This window comes from Carassius carassius, chromosome 24 (assembly GCF_963082965.1).
Source record: "Carassius carassius chromosome 24, fCarCar2.1, whole genome shotgun sequence".
Classification (NCBI taxonomy): domain Eukaryota; kingdom Metazoa; phylum Chordata; class Actinopteri; order Cypriniformes; family Cyprinidae; genus Carassius; species Carassius carassius.
Window position 1 is genome coordinate 18,463,809 of NC_081778.1, and position 21,969 is coordinate 18,485,777.

General features: G+C 38.3%; 2 protein-coding genes and 1 pseudogene across 6 annotated transcripts; all 3 read right to left on the reverse strand.

Annotated features, from left to right (window-relative positions):
* Positions 1 to 85: 85 nt before the first annotated feature.
* Positions 86 to 10,614, reverse strand: LOC132103074 (lethal(3)malignant brain tumor-like protein 4). Of its 5 annotated transcripts, none has more exons than XM_059507885.1 (21): positions 10,111 to 10,402; positions 8,230 to 8,346; positions 7,957 to 8,146; positions 7,651 to 7,861; positions 7,456 to 7,570; positions 7,307 to 7,358; positions 6,431 to 6,525; positions 6,168 to 6,272; positions 5,897 to 6,032; positions 4,466 to 4,557; positions 4,191 to 4,342; positions 4,034 to 4,110; positions 3,687 to 3,772; positions 3,247 to 3,357; positions 2,952 to 3,066; positions 2,789 to 2,870; positions 2,464 to 2,694; positions 2,305 to 2,366; positions 1,413 to 1,558; positions 1,255 to 1,317; positions 86 to 706 (listed from the first exon to the last, which is right to left on the reverse strand). In XM_059507885.1, exons 1-21 carry the CDS (start codon positions 10,159 to 10,161, stop codon positions 578 to 580), a joined length of 2,418 nt encoding a protein of 805 aa, XP_059363868.1. In that variant the 5' UTR covers positions 10,162 to 10,402; the 3' UTR covers positions 86 to 577. The 5 variants fall into 5 exon arrangements, with proteins under 5 accessions (XP_059363868.1, XP_059363867.1, XP_059363866.1 ...); XM_059507884.1 differs by having other exon boundaries at positions 2,771 to 2,870; positions 10,111 to 10,401; XM_059507883.1 differs by lacking the exon at positions 10,111 to 10,402 and adding an exon at positions 10,489 to 10,614 and having other exon boundaries at positions 2,771 to 3,066.
* Positions 10,615 to 11,181: 567 nt separating this feature from the next.
* LOC132103502 (THAP domain-containing protein 2-like) lies at positions 11,182 to 12,298 on the reverse strand. Its single transcript, XM_059508628.1, has 4 exons — positions 12,219 to 12,298; positions 11,784 to 11,976; positions 11,548 to 11,637; positions 11,182 to 11,352 (listed from the first exon to the last, which is right to left on the reverse strand). The coding sequence occupies exons 1-4, from the start codon at positions 12,296 to 12,298 to the stop codon at positions 11,182 to 11,184; spliced, it is 534 nt and encodes a 177-aa protein (XP_059364611.1).
* Positions 12,299 to 13,927: 1,629 nt separating this feature from the next.
* Positions 13,928 to 18,018, reverse strand: LOC132103075 (serine/threonine-protein kinase Sgk1-like; annotated as a pseudogene).
* Between the last annotated feature and the right edge of the window lie 3,951 nt (positions 18,019 to 21,969).

Consider the following 21,969-nt stretch of genomic DNA (forward strand, 5'->3'; position numbering starts at 1 on the left):
GGCACACACACACACACACACACACACACACACACACACACACACACACACACACACACATTACAATCCTGCTGCCCTCTAGTGGTCTCAAACATCCTAATTTGGGATTAATTAGGATGCATGTTCAATTACAAAGGTCTTTTTGCATTCTTACAAAAAAAAAAAACACAATTACATATAAGTAAAAGCTCCACCATCGTGCCTTTTGTAATTAACCATCATTTTAGCAACCATAAAAACATAAATATCAGCGATGAAAGAATCCAGTTTAAGCTTTTAACAATTTAAGGTGCCTAAGTGTAGTGTACTCACCCCTCCCAAATCAAATGATTGGTTTCACAAGAGAATATAAGTCCTCATTTAGAGCGAGTGCTGAGTTGGAAGGGGAGACATCAAATCTATATCAGCCTTTAAGAACTGTGACTTTTCTGATCGCATGAGGTTTGTTGAGTTGGCAGATTCTGTCGATGTCTGTCAATCATAAGGAGACTGATGACTGACAGTCTGCTGGACACATTGGTGGGGGCTAGAGCAACTTTTAAACATGTTTGATGGAGCAGCCGTTGATGTGAGTTGTCTACTCCTCATCTGCACTCTTCAGCATTAGGATCGAATTATAAATTTTGAGAGCAGGTCCAAGCTTGATGCTCAGAATCTTAACAATGTCTGATTGAGTAAGAAGCAGGAAGGCCTCGCCATCAATTTGCTGTAGGGAAAAGTAAAACAAATATCTTAAATACATATTCACTTTGTCTAAGAACAAAGATACTCGCAGATTAGAGTTAAATGAGTCACACATACACTAACATTCAACATTTTGGGGTCTAGTTCAAAAGTGACCGTGAAGACTTATTGTTATTACAAAATTCTATGTCCAAAGAATCCTGAGGGGGAAAAAAGTATCAATAAACAGCACTTAACTTAACATTGGTAATAATAAGAAATATTTCTTCTGCACTAAATCAGCATTGATGAATTCTGAAGGATCATGTGACACTGAAGACTGCTGAAAATTCAGCTTTGCCATCACAGGACCAAACTCAATTTGAAAATAAATTAAATTAGAAAACTATAATCTTAAATTGTAATAATAATTGTAAAAATCCTACTATTTTTACTATATTATTGATCAAATAAAAATTAAATAAAAACAACATTTACAAAATCTTACAGACCCCACACTTTTGAATGGTAGTGTATATAGGCAAGGTACTTTATGGTGATATTCAGGAGATGTTTTTATTTTTCATTTACCTCCTTCCTAAAGGTGGCAGCATCCTCTCTGCAGCCAGGCAGCCCTCTTACAAAACTTGCCACCTGAAAGAACATCAACAAAACACACACAATAAAATATATATTTAAAAGACCTCTTTAAAAGCTTCAGTGAACTTTTCAAAATGATCAAATGTCACCTCTTCTGTGCTCCACTTGGCCACTCTCTTGGCACTGAGGCCTAAAGCTTCAGGCAAGAGTTTGCCATGCTTTTCCCAACACAGATGAAACTTTGGTGGCTCCCATCCACAAAACACAGACTCATGCAGGAACTCCTGAAGAGAATCTACAACACAAACAGACTTCATTCATGACATGTCTTGAAAACTTGTCCACACCAGGGAATGGTACTAGTTGAAAAATACATGTGGCAAGTTCTTAGAAATGTACTTTTGTATTAATCTTTGTTTCATTTGGTGTTGAAAATTTCAACCACTTTCAAGTTTAAATGTCTTGACTCATGTGACTGGTGTAACTATAAGTCAAATACTGTGCTGTTCAAACAGCAAAAAGTTTTAAAATCTATTTGTTCGAGGTAAAACTTTTTTGTTTTACAAATATTATGAATAATGACATATTTAAATTAAAAATCAATTTTATGTTGTTGAGGACTTAAAACATATTGCTGTTATAAAAAAGATCAAAGGGGCCCTGCATATGTTTTTTTTCTGGTCATGTTAGTTGCAGCACATGATTTTGATTTGTTGGGAAAAAAAATCTAACAATAAAATAATAGCCTACTTAATGTTTTTTCAAGAATTTTGTTCTTTTAATTAAGCTTTTTTTCTTCATTATGGTTTCATATGTCTGACTTTATACCCTCCAAAAATATCAAATAAATTTTAATTCAGACATTAAATACATTCTTATCATAGAAGAGGTGTATTTAAGTCTCTGCATGTATTAATACATCCAGACAAAAAAAAAGGGAGCATGAATTAATTGACCCATATGCAACATTCTCAGAGTTTACTGATTATCCGTAAAAAAGCAAACTAAGACGGAATATCACGAAATCTGATCAATCCGTACCTTTCCCGTCACCTTCCTGCTTCACTTGAGGTGGCTTGACACATTTGGGAGCGATGGCAGACCTGAAGTACAGGAGGAATGAGAAAGATTAGGAGTGAAAGAGTGTTTGTGTGTGAGAGAGACAGTAAAGTAAAAGTGTATGTAACTCACGACACTCACACAACGTGCTCACGCACTAAGTGAGCTTGTGGACAGGCGTCAGTGCTGGTGTCAGGGGCTTCAGGGGTGCCGGCGCTGGGTGTCGGTGTGGGAGGGTGTGTCTGAGTGAGTGTTTCAGCACGACGATTGCGCGGGGGTCCACTGAGCGTGACCGGCCTCTCACCGTTCAGTCTGTCTGGCACCAGCCCGTCCTTATTCAAATTAAAATCTGAGTAAGGACAGCTCACTGCCCTAAATGGGAAAAAGACTCATTTGCATTTGAATGAACATTATGGGCTGAATTTGTAACAGTATGTGTATAACTTACGTGTAATGTGTCCCATACCGAGGTCCTCTAATGTGTCCGACTCCACTGCATCCTGGGGTTGGGCAGCCTTGTCCTGGAGGCACTGGAGAATCTCTGGGACCTGATATGGTTACAATAATGAGTTTGATTATGAGTCTTGTGGGGCCATGTGTGGAAACACTGTATGTTAACAGTATGTTACCGTTGGGCTGTTGTAGAGGATGACCCGTCTTCTGACACCAGCCGACTGGGTGCAGATCTGGGCTATCAGCATCTAGCCAATAATCATACTCCTCACTCCAGCCATCAAAATGGATCTATATATAAACACACAGAGAGTTAGCAATGATATACTAACTGTTCTAGCATATTAAATACCATAAAAGTGAATAGATATTAATAAATGACTAAGTAATTAGTATATAAAAAAAGTTCATTTTTGTTTTTAATAAAAAAACTATTTTCATTAGGTAATATAGATATATTTGTGAGTAAACCTTGATTCTGTGGTCTTCTACATCAGAGATGGTGGCTACACGGATAAGCATGGCATTACGTTTGTCCACTGCCTCCAGCTTCATCCCGACTTGGAAACCATGCGGTTGTCTCTGGACAGACAAAGATCAAAAGTCAATTGTAATGCAATAAATAATTTAAATATGTATAAATATGTAAAATATGTATAAAACCAGCACATATATCATTTACATGATCATTTTACAATTGTTTTATTAACCCAAAATCTGAATAAACTGTGTTTTTTTTGTCAAACACCCCACAACTTACAACTGGTTTGTACATGTTATTTCCATGTTATACAGGCTTACTCTGCACTTTTGTGTCACATTAAATAATAGACATATAAAATTGGTATTTTACCAGTTCTAAATGATTTAACGACATCTCTCATGGTTCAGTGGGGTGAATCAGACCTCACCTGTTTAAAGGCTCTTGCTGGTGCAGCCTGGGCTCCAGTTTCCTCAAGGTACTTTTCCCAAATAAAAACCTTGGGGGGCTTATAATCTAAGACACAAAAAAATAAACGGATGTTAAAAAAACCTTCAGACCACTTACCATGCTCATTAGTTTGTTTAAAGTAAAAAACAACAACAACAAAAACTTTAGACTTTAGTACAATGTCAAATCAAAGCTCATTTAATTTTGGAAACAACATTTCATATTTATAGTATTACTACATTTCTCACACACAAAAAAGTAGAACTCAATTATAAAATGTAAAAGTAATGTAAATGATTACATCATATTGCATGAATAGAGTCTCACCTGCAGGTGTAGTGAGTGTTAACTCCGCCTCCTCACAGAACCCTACTGGATGAATGTATGGACTGCTGGCATCACACCTGAGAACAAACAGAATGCATTAAAACCTCACACAATCATGAGGACACTCATTTGCCCAGAATTCTGCTCACTGACTTACCAATAATCATACGAATCATCCCAGTTGTCAAAGTGAACGAGGAGCCGGTTGTCGACAGCAGCAGCAATGGTTGCTACGCAGATGAGTGATGGGTTCTTTCTGTCAACGGCTTCCAGCTTCATCCCTGCACGGAAACCTGACGGTGTGACCGACTTAATAAGGCAAAGGACACATGGTTATAGAAGACAGCATGATCTCCAGGAACACTGAGACATCTCAGATATATATATATATATATATATATTGTTTGTTTTTGTGCAAATGAAATGACATACTGTATTAAGACTCTTGAAGAGATGTTTGGGGGCCAGTTGACCCCTACAATTCTTTACATATGTGTTCCAGTTAAACTCTGCATCTCTGCAGCCTGTAAGCAAAAATGCAAATATTACAAGAACAGCATATGCAATAGATTTTACTGTTTTATATATATATATATATATATATATATATATATAAATTGAATATTCTAATAGCATATGCAACGACTCTGAAAATGTATCCATTCAATCAGAACATGTTTTTCCATTCCACTGTACAACTTTTCCATTCTTTATCCCTGTAAACACACACTAGATGGCTTGCTTGACTATTGTGCTCACGTATAACTGTCTTTGTGGCATCTTGTGCATGACAAGGCATTTAAAAAAAAATGGCACTCAAGTTTAACTTTTATAAAAACGCATTTCGAGACCCAGCGTTTCTCCCCCCTTTCCACTGCCCACATTCTGCATTTTTCAAACCAATAAAATGTTCTGGGTGAATGGCCCAAAAACAAAAGTGTCGAGAAAAAAAAAAAAAAAAAAAAACCTTCAGTTTTGTCCATTCCAAATGTTATTAAACCACTAGTCTTGTGTAGCCAAACCTTCAGACAGACGGCTGAAGGTCTGGAATTCATGGCAGCTTTCATTGGCCAAGGCCCGCCCATGAGGCCATTTGACTGACATGTCAAACAACCAATCAGTTTGTTTCATTCATCGTCACGTTTCGGGGTGTGGAAATGTCACCACAGTAACAGACTGGTGTGAAAAAAAATTTTATGCCGCGAACTTTAAATATTTCACATACTTTTGAAAATCCAGCGTTTAGTTGATCCTAATAAGCGCTCGTTGTAAGGGGGTTTCTTTCGTGAGTGGGTTTGGCGCCAAGGTATCTTTGTTTCCAGGCAGAACATTAAAGAACGCGACACATGCATCTCCCAGAAATCCTGTAGAATTCAACCAATCTCTATGACAACTTCGACACTCCTGAAGTGTTTGCACTTTTGTATCCCAAATGCATCAGACGTTTAGCCAACGGTCCGTGGGCGTGATGTCTGAGGCTGAGACTATAAATCCACATGAAAACTATGCAACCACATTTCTGAACAAATAAAATAAATTATAATTTTACAATATATTTTATAGTTATTAAATTACATTTTCAATTTATTTTAATTAATTTAATTATGTTTTTGGTATTTATTGTTTATAAATAGTAAGCATTTCCATTACAATATATTCAATTTCAGAATAAATACTAGTAGGACATTTTGTAATCACACCATTCAGAGTTTAAGTAGTTTCAAAACATAAAGAAACACCTATAAAGCACATCTATTATGTTACAAAAACCAAAAATGGAGTTCTGCACAAGAGCTATTTTGCATGTTGTATCTTTGACAACAGATTCATTTTGCAGTACATCTTTATTAGTACATTAAGCACCTTTTGGCAGCAACAGCTTAAGGCTGGTTTTCTCACACCAGCCTGGCGGCTTCACATCCCATGAGTCAGCATTTACCCAGAAGTCATAGCATTCAGGGTAACCATCAAAGTGAAGCCGAATCCTGTAGCCTTGCACCTGAAACAGAAGAAACAGAAGACCAATATATCAAAATACAAATTTTACTAGATGTACAACTAAAAAACATATTTAGTTTTGTGCACTAAAAATCACATTTCAAGTAACATTACAGTAACTTTTGACTCTGGTTACCTCTGCCACAGTCAGAACGCAGAAGAGAGCTGGGTGACAGGGGTCCAGTCCCTCTAACTTCATGCCAACTTTAAATCCATTCCTGCTTTGAGGAAACGACTGGTGCTGTATTGCAAACACACACACAAACACAAAAAGATTGCATTTTATTCAAGTAACACTTTTCTAATGACAAAAGCGGATTGACATCAAACTCAGAATCCTAATTATTTTTTATACTGAATGTGAACAGAAACACAAGCTATAAATGCTGTGTGTCTCACCTCCTTAAAAAGTTTCAAGGGAGCGGCAATAGTTCTCTCCTCTTCCAGATAAGCTGACCAACTCCAGGTTTTCTTCTTAAGCAGAGGTGCTGTCACTGTGGAAGCAGCATCATAAAGCTGTCATTCAAATGGCTTAGAAAAGCAACCAAATTATTTTACATGAAAAAAAAACAAGCATTATAATTCATATTACATGGGATACAAGACAAGCTGAAACTGAGTGAAAATACACAAGACAAAACAGATCCAAGATTGAGATGCAGCAATATTAAAATATAAATGTAATAGGCCAACACTTATAAGCCAATCATTATTTTCATATTATGGCTCATATGGCCAATATTACAATTATTTAACATTTTGTCTAAGTGAAAAAAAAAGACTAAAATCAGTTATTTAAATGCTACAGCTGAATTAAGGGATAATATTATTATAATGTACAGTACAGATATTCATTTTGAGATTTCTAAAGATTACTCTTAACAGTGTTGTTAAATAGTGAATGTTTTTAAAGAATAACTTAATTTCCAACATATTTAATTAAATAAATGTAAAAAAAAATCTAACCTTTTTAGTCAGAATCCCTAATATTGGTTTACAATCATTTTGTGTGTGTACTTGTTTAACTATACTTGTCAGGGCCAAAGTGAAATAATAAGACAACCCACTAGTGAGGACACTGCATTACTAGTCCTCACTAGTTAAAAAGATTTGTAAATTGGACAGAATGTGTTTTTATTTAAATCTAGTGTCCTGCACATGTTTCTGTAAGGGGTAAGGGATGGGTTAGGGATTAGAAACTATCTTTCAGCTGATATAAAATCAATGGAAGTGAAACAAAGGTGTGTGTGTGTAAAATAAAAGAAAATTACCAACCTAGTCTAGCAACTTTAGCTGCCCGTCTCCCCTTTGAGGATTTAACCTTCTCCTGAAAAAAATTAAAAACAATGAGAACATCCCACTTTAGTACAATCAGTAAATATTGAGTTGCTCTCTTTTGTGTGAGGTAGGTGTGTGTGCATTACTTCTTCCTCCTCTATGTTGTCCTCCTCCTCATCTCCAGATTCCATAAACATCTTCTTCTTCTTTCGCACACGTTTACCTAAACGTTCTCCTTCGACAGCCTCAGCTGGGGTTGACCTGCACATATACACACAGAGACTTAAATACACCACAGACAGTGCAGCTGGTACAGCTCAGTGAATGTCAAAAACATGTACCTGCCACTGGAGGGCTGTACACAAGGAGCGCTGCAAAATTTGCCTTGTAGAAAGGATTCACGTGAACCAGAGTGACCACATGACCTGCAGTTTGCAGTCGCCTCAGATATGGGAACAATTGCATTGGGCACTGTACTCACACTGGGGCTTTCCACAGCGTTGGGGCTCCTGGTGTTGTTGACCCCTGCCTGTCTGTGGGGGTCGGTTGAAACTGAAAGAAGCAAGAGAAATGGAGTTCTCAGAAACAAATAAATAGCAAATAATTTCTCTAATTGGTAGGAAAATGTGCGAGTTACTGGTACTCACCTACAGGACTTGTCTGATGCTCTGTATTTGACTGGGGCTTTGCAGTCTGATTTGAAGTTTTGTTCTGCTCAGGGGAATGAATGTCGTTGGTGCCGGTTGTTTGAGGCTGCGGGCCTGTAAGCTCCGCCTCTTTAACTTTGGGCTCCACCTCTGTGACGATCTCCAGGGTGCCAAATTCAGTCATCCGAAACTACAAACAGACCAGATATTGGGATTTATCATTCTCCATTCCTAAAAGACAAATGTGTCCCACTCATCACTATATATTTGTACCTGAATGTCACTTCCTGGCAAGGTGGCTATGCCGTCCTTCCAGTCAAGAGCGCTCATCATGTCAAAATCAGCTCCTGCGGCAGGACCGTCAGTCGTAGATGTCTCTGCCATCTTTACCTGTGAAATGGAGGTCAAAAAAGAAAAATATACAGTTGCAACATGGAAAGGTGACTGAAGTAAGCATCCTAAATTTTACCTTACTATGAATATGTGTTACTTGATTTTTGCTTGATATTTTAGAGCTCGGTATAACTACTAAAATGTACAACGACCCTTTTAAAAATGTCAATGGCATTAATTTCAGTTCGTGTCTCTGGGAATCATGGTTCTTCTTCTTAAAAAAAAAAAATAGCTGTTTCAGTTCATTTTAATGCTTGTTTTGTCTTGTTCTAAATTATTTTAAGTCTTGAGGACTTTGCTGAAGCCCTTGTTGAGAACCACTGCTGTGATGAATAAACTTCAGTGCTTATTGAGACCAAAAAAATCTGCTGAGTGGCATAGAAAGCTTCTGATAAAATATTATTTGAGATACAAATGCTTAACCTCCATGGCTTTCTAATAAATAAGAAAACCGATTTGTTAAAAAGCAGCTTGCGTTGTCAGGTCACTGATGTGCATGTAAACGGGGAAACTGGTTATTTTAATAAGCGGATATTTGTAAGTTATCAGCTTACTGGTGTGCATGTAAACATGCTCAGTGATTTTCACAGGCCTAATCATAATCACTTCCATCCCTTATGAAAAATAACCATGGTTTTATTATAGTAAAACTGTAGTAACCCATGGTTTTTTGGCGTGTTGACTACCATTTGTATAACCACAGATTTACTACAAATACCATGGTTAAACTATGGTTAATTTAGCAAAACCATGGTTAAGTTGTGGTTACCATGGTTTAACTATAGTAACCATGGTTTTTTGGTTTTATTTGTAGTAAAAACATGGTTAATTTTCATAAGGGATCTGGCAAAAGAGTTGGGGTGTCTTTTAAATATGCAGATCAGCACGCGTTGTTTTAGTAAACAAAATAAAACTGACGTATGACGATTTCGCCTCGAAACCCGTGTTTTGACTGCGGCTGATACAACGCCCGCAACTCGGGTTTACGAAATAGCTGCGCGGCGCTTGCAGTTCCACCCACCTCCTCCAGGGGGCGACGCTTCTCACAGCACGGACAGCACCACGCACTTCAACGAGGACCAAAATATGTATTTCTACACACGTTTAATGCAAATTGTTATGGGCTAGTAATGTATACAGACTCTCACTGACACACTTAAGCTACTTTAGTGGTTGTTAATAGAGGAAAGCGATTAAAAGTAAAGTTAGACAAACAAGTTCAGCTTTTCCCTGTTTTAAAAGAATCTCGTGAAATCTTTGATTTAAATGCGCGCGGATACCTGCGATGACAAGTTAAGCGCACATATCCACGATCAGTTAGTTTTAAAAAAAGTAATCTTTATTCAAGCCCGTTGCCATCCTTATACAGCAGGCAATATTGTAATAACGTTCATGATCTGCCGTTTATCATAAATCAAAATTGCATCAAAACCCTAGACTGTACAGTAACGGCGCCACGCAAACATCAACTAAAAGCTTGTCTGGTTTACTAAAAAACGTTTATTTTGATATTTCAAGTGATGACGGAGTTTATTCTTAGCATAAATAAAGCGCAATGCGCGAGCGCCCATTATTAGCATTCGACTGACACAAAATGGCGGAGCATAGCAAAGGGCGGCCGACACGTTTAAAGTATGTCAATTATAACACTTCTCTGGTCTGCTTCACGTCGCTCGGACCTTCAACCAGCACGGGAAGGCCACGTGTACAACTTGTTTTATTAAAACGCAATGTTTTCCCCTCCGTCAACAAACTCCTTACTTTCCCCTTGTCCCGGAATGTCGTTAGCCCGACTGATGCTAGCTGTAACATTAGCAGGGCATCCTACAATAAACCAAACCAACAGTTTCACGCGCTTCTCCAAAAGAAAAACATTCCCAGAGGCACTCTCCCATTCATCCGTCTATAAATATAACAACTAGGGTGCACGCAGACTTGAGGAAATAACGAATTGCATGCTTTTAATTTCTTCTGCACAAACTTGTCACTTCTATTTATCTTTACGGGTTTTAAACCTCGTTGAAAATATCCGTGGTGGTTGAAAAGTGTTAAACAAGAAACGCACTCTGTGTTCGTATCGCTGTTTACTACGTGGGTGACGACATTAACGTCATATTTATTGATAAACGTGCAACTCACCTCGTTTCTCTCCTAACTCTTATTTAGAGCTGGATGGTGGCATACAGCGCATGCGCGGGTTCATATGTGTCTGTCCAACTTCTGCAGCCCTGATCAACTTCATAGCTACAGATGTGACAGATGCTCTTAATGTAACACAGAATCAGAGGAACTGAGTCCTGTGTGTCCTTACATGACCCTAAAAGTCCGCGATACTCGTTTTATCGGTGCTTGTTGCTCTAAAACAATTGATATTATAGAGAAGGAAAATGGTTTTAATTCTCTTTGCGTTTTCCACGCGCTTTAAACAGAAGCTTAGGGCTATGTTGAGCTCGTTCGAGTTGGCCAGTCGTTGAGTTTTAATGCAGTCTTTAAAGTGCGTGCTTATTGAAACGTGCCCACTTCAGAGCAGGGTTTTAATATCTTTTTCAGTTTACAGTCATCGTAGTGGGGATCCTCTCCGATTTGGTTTCCTGTAACTATAACGTGTCCAGATTTTCTTCGCAAATCTCTTTTGAGGGGCTTACTTTGGTCATATGCAGTAAATAGAGAAGGGCAGAGCTTACTGATAAAATAACACCGCGTCAAGATTTAAACTGAAGATCATAATGTTTAAATTCAATGTTTCCACGGCCGCATTGTAGCAAGTGTTGAAGAGGAAGACAGCGAAGACATCACAAGGTGGCGCTGTGAGCTTAAAAGTGGCTGTCTTTTTCATAGACATGTATAGAAAGGCTCTTCATTGATGAGGTTCTTAGCTTTCAGCTCCTCCAGAAGAGCCTTCATGTTCTTCTTGGCCCTCCTTACCCTTGCCAAGGCATTGCTCTTTTCCCGCCACAGTTTACGCACTGTGGCCATGGCTGCATCAAGTTTGGCCTTAAGAGCCTTTGGAGAGGAAGGCATTGCATATTGGTGGTCAGGGGCCTTCCTCTTCCGACTCCTTTGCCTCTCTCTAGTGGATGGCTGTGGCTTTGAAAAAAAAAAATAAATAAATAAATAATAAATAAATTTAAATAAAGTTAATTAGGGTTAGGGTTAGTGTATTTGTTAGTGACATTCCTCATGTGTACAAATACTCACAACATCAGGCGGAGGTTGATCCTGCTCGGGGTCCATGGGCTGGTTTTCTCCTGATTTTCTTGAAGCGTTTGTGCTTCTTGGTGCTACCGGCTGAAAAAATAGTTAAATATTCAATTGATCTGTAATACACTTTATGTATTGCTAAACTTGCAGAAAGTGTGACATTAAATCACATTTAAATATCGATGCATCCATCTTTAACACCTTGTATTCTAGTTGGCCAATTATACACGTACCCTCTGAAGATGAGCAGGGAAGTTGAAGACAGATGGAACAGCTCCAGCTTTGAATCTGACAGTCTGCCCTGTCCTGTCGAAATCTTCATTTCTGAAGTGTTCACTGCAGAGCAGTGTTCTGTCATTAGCCACAAAACCTTCCCTTCTCAGGGCACGCTCCCACTGTCTCCGGCGCTCGCTGCATTTGGGAAACCTTACAAATGGGAGAAATAGTAGTCAGATATAAATGATTGTTAACCTTGCACCTTTATTTCCTTCAACATTGAGGGTATGGACTAAAATACAGTATAAAATATATTATCATTTTGATTCTATGTACTGCAGGTATGCAAATATATGTAGCCAATCTTGTAATGTTGTCTCAGTTACACTATTCCTAGCAGAACTTGTATTACTAAGTATCCTAATAATAGTCATAATATTTTCTTTTCTTACTTGTGAAAGGTGATCCCACGCGTTCTGGTTTGGAGGCTCCGTGCGTTGGTGCAGCCGTAGGCGGCACAAAAATCAGGCATTTTCCACAAGCGTAATCAGAAGTTCTGTAAACAAAAAACCAACAAAGTAATGTAAAGATGTTTTTAAGAAACCAAACCACTTGGAAATCATGTGTAACTCAAAGCTATGTTGAAACGAAAGACTAACCCTGCCTCTCCCACCAATTTACAATTGCTTGGTGACTCACTTACGACCTCTTCACTGCTAGCCAGCAAATAAATACAACCACATCCACAAAATGACATTAAGACAAAAGATTAGGTTGTCAAGAAACGTTGTTGGTCTCAGGAAACCTGTTAATAATTGAAAATGTCGACTGTGGTATCACTTTAGAGTAGAGGGCAGCCATGAAACACACAGCTACGCTGCAATGTTAAGCGTTTCTCAAAACGTGAAGCTACAATTTAAACATCGGCATCAGCACAAATCATAGCCACGTTAATAAGGTTTGTAATAAACCAAACCGTTTGTAAATCCGTCAAGAATTCAGCAAGTTACGAGCATTTTAGTTGGCGTATGTCACTCACCTTCCGTCCACAGCAGCAGGGAGCAGCAGCGCAGTCTCCTGACCTAAGATGGCCGCCAAGTGACGACACAGCTGACTCCGCCTTGAGCCATCTAGCCTTTCTATACATGTCTATGGTCTTTTTCAGTTAGCACGTTGTCTGTAAAGTAGGTCTGAGGCAGGCAGCATGGCATTATAAAACATGATGAAGCGGCATTAATACAACGTGAAGCGGTCGCAGGTGATACGTTTCAATGGTCTTTGGATGAAACTGTGCGTTAATTCGTGACCCAGATAGTACTTCGCGATTCGGGTCTCTATTTACAGTACAGCGCTGAAAATTGACTATGAAAATTGTAGATTCACACTGAAGGCATCAAAACTATGAATTAACACATGTGGAATTATATACATAACAAAAAAGTGTAAAACAACTGAAAATATGTCATATTCTACCCTTACGAAAATTAACCATGGTTTTACTACAAATAAAACCAAAAAACCATGGTTACTATAGTTAAACCATGGTAACCACAAATTAACCATGGTTTTGCTATATTAACCATGGTTTAACCATGGTATTTGTAGTAAATCTGTGGTTATACAAATGGTAGTCAACACGCCAAAAAACCATGGGTTACTACAGTTTTACTATAATAAAACCATGGTTATTTTTCGTAAGGGTAGGTTCTTCAAAGTAGCCACCTTTTGCTTTGATTACTGCTTTGCACACTCTTGGCATTCTCTTGATGAGCTTCAAGAGGTAGTCACCTGAAATGGTCTTCCAACAGTCTTGAAGGAGTTCCCCGAGAGATGCTTAGCACTTGTTGGCCCTTTTGCCTTCTGTCTGCGGTCCAGCTCGCCCCTAAACCATCTCGATTGGGTTCAGGTCCGGTGACTGTGGAGGCCAGGTCATCTGGCGCAGCACCCCATCCCTCTCCTTCTTGGTCAAATAGCCCTTGATGCCTTCAGTGTGACTCTACAATTTTCATAGTCATGAAAATAAAGGAAACTCTTTGAATGAGAAGGTGTGTCCAAACTTTTGGTCTGTACTGTATATTTTTTCTTTCTGTATATTCTTTTACCGATCAGATAATTTGATCAAAAACACGTACCAAATACCATCTTAATACTTCACACAATTGTAATTACATTGAGATTTAATATTCATTCCATCTCACAAGCTTTACAATCAAACATCTGATGCAACCTGTAGTCTCACTTCATGTCATCACAGTTATTGTCAGAACATCACTAATCATTGTATTTCAGTACATATATATTTATTATTAAATAGGGCTAAAAAATGAATTAAATAACATAAATGTTAGGAAAACACAGTCACGTTTGATAGAAAATGTATAGTCATGTGCAAAAGCATTGGTCCGGCTAACACAAAAATGAACTGTGCTTCAGTGTTTGCTTTTAAAAACATGTTCAGACAAAATGTCTATTCTGTCTTAATGTCCACGAGTCAGTGGGATAATGTTTTCACTGATGTAGGTGAAGCCAGGAAAGGTTGCTCCGTACTCCTCACATGCTCCTAGCGACTGCGGAACAGGAAGTTCTGTAAACTGAGGGTCGATGTTTGTGAGGTCACCAGGACCAGACTGAAATACAGACATGTGAACAGACAGAAACTATTTACTGTACATCTTATCTATATGAAATCATCTCATTTGTAAGCACATCATTTAACTCAACTTTGTTTCTTATATTGAACACAAAAGAAGATATTTTGAAGAATGTCTTTGTCCATGCAGTTTGGACACCATTGACATTTCATGTGGACAAAAACCTGAGACATGTTTCAAAATATCTTTTTTGTGTTTCAGAGAAGAAAAAGTCATACTGGTTTAAGTGCAAATGTTCAATGTTAGGTGAACAATCCTTTTAACAACAACAACAACAACAAAAAACTCACCAATAAGGGAACGTAAGGAGGAGGAATTTTCTTTGCAACAAGTTCATCCCAATGAATAGACAAGAAGAAAGGATGAGACTGCAGTTCGGTCTAAAAGCCAAAAAAGGGCAAAATGACATTTAGCCACTCACAAGACAAATGATTTTCAGATTGTTTGTGTGTGTGTGTGCTTGTTGGGTTACCAGGTCACGTTTTGCTCCTAGTCTCTTGGCCCTGTCCCTGTTTAGCAGTCTCTTCAGCAGATCTCTGGCTCCACTAGATACTCTGGGTTTTAATACCAATGGCTAATAAATAATATTTTGGAGCATCTCAAGACGATCTGCATTGTAGAAAGGAGGCTGGAATGAGAAAGAGTGTGTGTAAAACACACCTGACTACCTGTATTATTTATTTAAATTAGCATTAATTCAGTGGGTTTGTTTACCAAGCCATAGAGCATTTCATGAAGGACAGCTCCCAAACCCCACCAGTCCACAGTCCTGTCGTACTCCTTCTGCAGGAGAACCTCAGGTGCCAAGTACTCTGGCGTTCCACAAAAGGTTGTGGTGGTGCCACGTCTACTCATTCCCTCCTTACACAAGCCAAAGTCGGTCAGAACCACGTGACCTGCAGAATCCAGCAGAATGTTTTCTGGTTTCAGGTCCCTGTGAGCATGTGAGAGAGATGGATTACTGCAAATCTGCTGAAAGTTAGTGTTCATTTTGTTCTCAATAAGCACATATGAATGGGCTTATCTGCATTACAGAGGCACAGATATTTCAGAATATCGGTACCTATAGACAATCTTCAGGGAGTGTAAGTATCCTAAAGCACATGCCATCTCAGCAGCATAAAATCTGGCTCTGGGTTCTCCGAACACCCCATCTCTCTGCAAATGGTAAAAGAGCTAAAAAAAATGAAATATGCAATCATTCATAAATGCAAATCAGTATTTTTTTTATTTGCCACAAGCACATAAATAATGTAAAGTCATCCTGCGGCCCACTGGTTGAAAACAACTGCATTAAAAGTTCAATTTCAGTCAGACTAAATCAATGATTAATTAAGTCCTTAATGTCCTGTAAATGCTTTGGTTCTGAAGTTGTCCTAGTCTAGTTTTCCGAAGATGGACTAACGGACCTAGATAATGCGACCGTAGTTTGACTTTGTCCACTACAATTGGCCTTGTTTTGTCTTTTCTCCAAACAGAGGTGATGTGCAACTTTTCAGTTCAATATTAAATCACACATCATGTCCTGCATTTGTCATGTATGTATAAATCCTCTTACTGACATCTGACCTGAATTCATCACCATAAACAATTTCAAATTCAAAGCTGTGTGTACTTTATTGTGTATGTGTACCTAGAAGTGAGATGACTCTGACAAAAAATCCTTTTGGGAAAGTCCTCATCTGAAAACATGGTATAAAAGTAAAGTATATAAAGTTTGTTTGTTTTTTAGGTTGTGGGTTAGGGTTAGGTTATTTTGGATGGCCATCTAAATAAACATACCTCTCCTTCACATGCATAGCCCAGCACAAGATAGAGTCTGTCCTTAGTCTGAAAACTGAAGTGGAGCTTCACCAGGAATGGATGATTAAGAGTCTTTAACAACACTCTGTGCTCACACATGACATTTCTTTCCTGTATGAAAAACATCACGGTGAATACACACAGACTCATTATTAGTCAAATAATTACTCACACTTATATTCATACAGTCATATTCACCTCCTTCCTTGTTAAGATGATGTGTTTCTGTAGAACTTTGACTGCGTAATATCTGCCATTCTCCCTGTGTGTGGCCAAGAACACCTGAATACAGACAATCAAAGAAAGGTTCAAACAATATTCAAACACTGAAGAAATACAAAGCAGATAGAGTGTCTAAACATAATACCTTGCCAAAGCTTCCTGTTCCAATCACCTTCAAGTAGTCAAAATCAGCTACAGAAACCCTAAAATCATATTGAAATAAATATTTATGTGTAATTGTATACGTTTCTGTCTATATAGCTTGATATGTGAGCACCCCGTTTACCGAGACTGTGGCTCCTCTGGTTGTGGATTACTGTAAACCTGGAAGAGAGAGATCAGGGAGAGTCAGCAGCTTACTCCAGTGACATGAAACCACAGCACACTTCACTTGACTTTACTTTAATTGTTGTGGGTTAATGTAGGTTTTTTTTATTATTATTATTATTTATTTACTTGTTGGACCTTAGGAAGAATAGCAGCTGCTCCATCAGCTTTAGAAAGACTACCCTCAGGACGCAAGAAATCCATCCTGGAATGAGAGAAACCATATCAGAGAAAGTATTTTCACCTAAAACTGCCTCAAAGTCATCCAACACCTATGTAACAGCACTTGGCTACTGGTTTCATTTTGGAATGTAACTAGAAGTAGGTCATGGTCTTAAAAGTACACTGGTGGTCAATCTGTAATGACATCATAGTGCAAAAAACCTACGTCATTCATGATTTTTCTGCTGATCTTTGCAGAAATAATGAAATAATCAACCGATCTTCTGAACTCTGCATTGAAATACATACAGAGTCATGTGCTGGTTCACTTTTAGCTCACGCAATGGAAAACGATGACTATATGAAACTTACTGTCGATAGATAGGATGGCTGGTTCGAAGCTTCTTGTCCTTAATTAAAGCTGAGAAAAATAAAACATTAAATCATTTTTAATTAGTGAAACATCTGCAGACAGTGGACACAAAACAACCTTTATAAGAGTAACACATGTTCAAATAACAAGTATTGAATCTTACTTTTACATCTTAAAAATAATAATTTTCCAAATATTATATATTGCAGATTTTTTATTTGGGGGGTGGCAAATACATTCTGTGGTATATCTTACCCAGAATATCAAGATGTCTCTACATGAAGTTTGAAGAATAGCCTAAGTATTTGAGCTTACCTGTAAAATATGAAACTATTCCCTTCATTTTTGCGTAAGTGACGGGGCTTCTAGCCTTTTTCACCATGTTTTCGACGAGAAGGACAGCACCGGTTGACAGCAGCGAATTGTGAGACCGTCGGTCCTTACCGGTCAGGTCTGGTTGAGTGCTGCCTCACGAGGGAAACCGTGACCGGCTATTTTTTGCAGAACACGTGGTTCCTCTCAAAAGCTGTGACGCCAGTCACTACGCCCGTTATTCGACAGACAAGACTCTCGCTTGATTGAAAATCGCCCTCTCTCTCTAATATAAAGTTAAAACCGACCCAAATGAAATATAAGTCTTGCCAGACTTGCCACAAACGTTAGAAGGTTGCAAGAGCGCTAAATAGACACTGACAGTCGCTTTCGCCTGAGGAGGACAGCAACCTCGGACGAGATCTTTTAGGTATTGAACACTGAACTTGCACAATATTCGTTGCTCGACAAGAACCTCGGCCTCTCACCGAAAACTATATGACAGGACACACATTTATTTTTAAAAGTCTTCCAAATTCTTCTGAAAGTCATTGTACAACACCCATCATTGGTTCATGTCATAATGTGGTTGACCTGTGGTTAGAGGGTTTCATAACGATAGCTAGGCCTAACTATATCCTACTTTTTGATACTTAAGAGGGAACCCTCATAAACCTGTCTAGGCTCTCGATAAATTAAAAGTTCTCTTATTGCCATGTTGACATGTTACTCTCTCAGTCAGCCAACTTTACAGGTTACATAACAGAGATGCCTGCTTGTCACCAGCCAAATGCACATATGTAAACATACAGAAACATTAATGCTCATGTATTTGACATTAATGCTAGAACAGTAGCATTATAATGTCTCTTAGTCTCAGTGCAAGGACAACAAGATAAACAAGCACAGATTGTTACACTTGTATACAGAGGTATAACACTAGATAATGGTTTATGTACTGTAATATGAAGCATGAAACACAAGATTAAGTGATAGATTATTATATTAGATTAACACTAGGCTAGATTACACAAGGGAAGTGAAAATCAGAGAAGAGATGTGTGAAGACTGTCAAGACAGTTTTGTCTTACTATTTATGATATGCAAGTTAGGGTTCATGTCAGTGTCAGTTTAAAATAACTTTTGACCTTTGAAATGGGGAACCTCTGCTGTCTCTCAATCTTGAAAGGAAGTTGAAGTAAAATAAAATTTTATATTTATACAGCACAGCGCCGTCTAATTCTTGATTCTGATTTATCGGTCGCTGCATTCAGCAGACAAATATATTTTGCAACACTTTATGACTGACCATTCTGAAAATCAGTCTCCCCAGTGAAAGCAATAAGATAAATTAAGAGTACTTAAAATAAAAGAAGACATTGCATTACATTAATGATAATAAAAATGTTTAATAATAAATTTAGTACTGCTGCAGTGTTTTTTCCTGTTGATAGACCAGTTGTTTTCTTTGCTCTATTTTGTATTTATTAAATATTCTTATTTAACTTTATATACTTTTTATATATTAAACAGATACAATTTACTATTATTATTTTTAATATTCATATTTTGTGTGTACCACCCCAATGTCTAAAGGTACCAACCTTTTTATCTAAAATTATGTGATCCACAATATAAGATACATTGTCTATAATCACATTGCATGCCTGAAACCCAAAACAAATATAACTGAAACAAATATTTAACATGTTTTTCTTTAATAATCCATTGGGATTTTTAATATGTGTGAAATTATTTAATTTCCTTGTACTCACTTTGAAATATCACAGAGGTGGTCAACAAAGGATGATTTATTAAGGCTATACCTTTCAAGAAATCCACCGATCTCTCTATAGAGAAATCTATATTTGGCAATCAGAAGATTAAGGAACAGTTAGCCCTGATTAATTTCTGAATCAGAAAGTTGACACTGGCAACACGCACACCCCCATGTATCTTTGTCAAATTACCTCATGGTTTCTCATTGGGAGACACAATTAACAATCTAGAAACAAACTGTGACTGATATGGTGGCAACCCACATGCATTTGTCAGAACTAATGAGATATCACACTGTAGCTGTGGCACATCCCAAATCAATTTAATGCCTGATCTCAGCCATATGAGGTGCCTCGTTTAAGTGGTTATAAACACATTGTCAAATTTAATTACACTAATACATTTGAATAAGACCCTTAATAACATCATCGATAAAAAAAAAAAAAATCCAATCTGCTTGTCTTGTTGCAAGACCACTGGGGGCTGGTTTCATAAACTGTTTAGACTAGTCTTAAAAAGATATTCATCAAATTTAGTTTCTTTAAGACTGATCATAATTTTTTTAAATTAGTTATGAAAAGCTAGATTGGTCTTATTTGTATTGGAAAAGTAAGACAGATTTCCCCTTAGCAACTACTAGTTGGTCAAACTAGTTCTTAAGACACAATCTTAACATGGTGAGTTTATGCAACTGGCCCCAGAAACACAGTAGCCGCATTTTCACTGTTGGGCCAGTGCGAGCCAGTGCGTCAAACGGGCCAGGGGGGGCTAATAGCCTCGGACTTGCACCGGACTAGCACCGAGGCCAAAATAGTGCAGCATTTCCACCGTCGGGCCAGTAGCTCCACTGCGCTTCACTAAAACCCACCCTTTACACGCCTCTCAGGAACCACGTTACGCAAAGAGAAGTTATCAGAAAACTAATAAGAAATAATTCACTGGAACTAGCGCGATCACAAAACGAACATGATAAAAGAGGCCGTTTCTCTGCATGCTTTGTTAAATATTTAAATAGAAAGGAATCAATATTTTACTATATTAAGTGATAACCTACACTGATCATAATGAATTAATTTATCAGGACTGAAAATAAGTCACAGAGAAAGAGCGTTATGAACATAACCTGCTTATTCAGTGGAATCTGTTTCTGTTTATTTGTAGTCACAATATAGCCTATATACAAAACAATTAGAAAGAATGATCATAAGCCTACAATAATTTTATACTATACAAAAGCTCCCGAACAAAAACCATTATTATATTTTTATGACATGGCAACGCTGAGCTAAACTCTCGAGACGAGGCTTCAGACAGATAAAATATGTTACTAAATAAATACATAGATAGAGAATAAGAAGCTGACGTCTGATTTCTCCAGTGGTCATATTTACCATGTTTACTATGGTAATGTTAATGCCTAGCGTGAAAAGTCTTTTGCATCGCTTATAAATATTTCTGCCATGTATGGTGATTATAATCTACATATAATCTCAAGTTATTTCAAACACTCCTGCTGACTGAAAGTGAGTTTGGAGCTCAACTTATAATAAAAGTTTTTAATGCTAGTGTAAGCTGTAAGCATTCTGAAATGATCCATGTGCTAACGCTCTCCAGACGCGGAGAAACTCCGCCTTTGTTCATAACCACTCCTCTAGCCCCAGTTGGCCCGCTTTGGCCCAAGGTTTTCGTTGGGCAAAAAAACCCTGGCCGTTGGCCCCACAAGGAAGCACCGACGAGGCAAAATCAAGCCTCAAGCCTGAGGAGTGACAGTGGAAACGCGACTGGCCCTGGCATGCACTAGCATGCCCGCTTTTGGCCCGACGGTGCAAACGCGGCTATTGTTGCTAAATGTTAATGTTTAATTTCTTACAATCTCTTGGGTACAAGAGAGAGAAAGAAAAAAACATGGCTTGAATAGTGCAAACAAAGTTACTTAACATTTTTGATTTACGAGTTCGCCTGCCCATCCAGTCCTGATGGCTTTACCTCTAAGTTCAACCCCCCATTGCGGTACTGCATAGAAGTAGAATAATGGTACTAAATAGAGGAGATGGAGCGGTGGAGAGTTGCCCGAAGAATTGTCGCTGGGATGGCACAATGACTGCTGCTTATATAGGTCTATAATGATGACTGACAGGACTGAATGATTAGACTCCCCCTGAACCTATGTTTTGAACTTAATTTCTGTTGGCCAAATTGTAAATAACTCACTCATGATTAGCAAAAGCTCTATGTATTCCAATTTGGAGTCATTTGGCTTTACCACTATGATAACCCTGAGGTTCATCAGCCTGTTTTCTGAACGTAGTAGGGTTTAAACTGGTCTAGTTGGTCTCCCAGCCTGGCCAAGCTGGTGTTTAGCTGGGCTGCCAGTTGGTCCTTCACCCTAACTAGCTGAAAGGTGTCCAAAAATCACTTAAAAGCAGCCTGCCTAGGCTGGGAGACCAGTTTGTATGCAGTTTATCTGGACTCAGGTGTGCTTCTTGACTCAGGGGAGGCAGCGCCTTATACCGGCGGGCACACGCACCTGAGATTGCGCGCACCCGTTGGAATTCCTGAGAGTTCACGCACAAC

What these genes read in the sequence shown, in the direction of transcription:
- LOC132103074 (XM_059507880.1), bottom strand. Translation starts at nt 10,161, where the DNA reads ATGTTACAGCTAGCATCAGTCGGGCTAACGACATTCCGGGACAAGGGG. An exon ending in CGGTATGGGACACATTACAC is followed by an intron (nt 2,695 to 2,770) that starts GTAAGTTATACA and finishes TTTCCCATTTAG; the next exon opens with GGCAGTGAGCTGTCCTTACT. An exon ending in GCAGGAAGGTGACGGGAAAG is followed by an intron (nt 1,559 to 2,304) that starts GTACGGATTGAT and finishes TTTGTGTTGTAG; the next exon opens with ATTCTCTTCAGGAGTTCCTG.
- LOC132103502 (XM_059508628.1), bottom strand. Translation starts at nt 12,298, where the DNA reads ATGCCTGATTTTTGTGCCGCCTACGGCTGCACCAACGCACGGAGCCTC. An exon ending in CGTGGGATCACCTTTCACAA is followed by an intron (nt 11,977 to 12,218) that starts GTAAGAAAAGAA and finishes CCCATTTGTAAG; the next exon opens with GTTTCCCAAATGCAGCGAGC. An exon ending in TCCCTGCTCATCTTCAGAGG is followed by an intron (nt 11,638 to 11,783) that starts GTACGTGTATAA and finishes CTATTTTTTCAG; the next exon opens with CCGGTAGCACCAAGAAGCAC.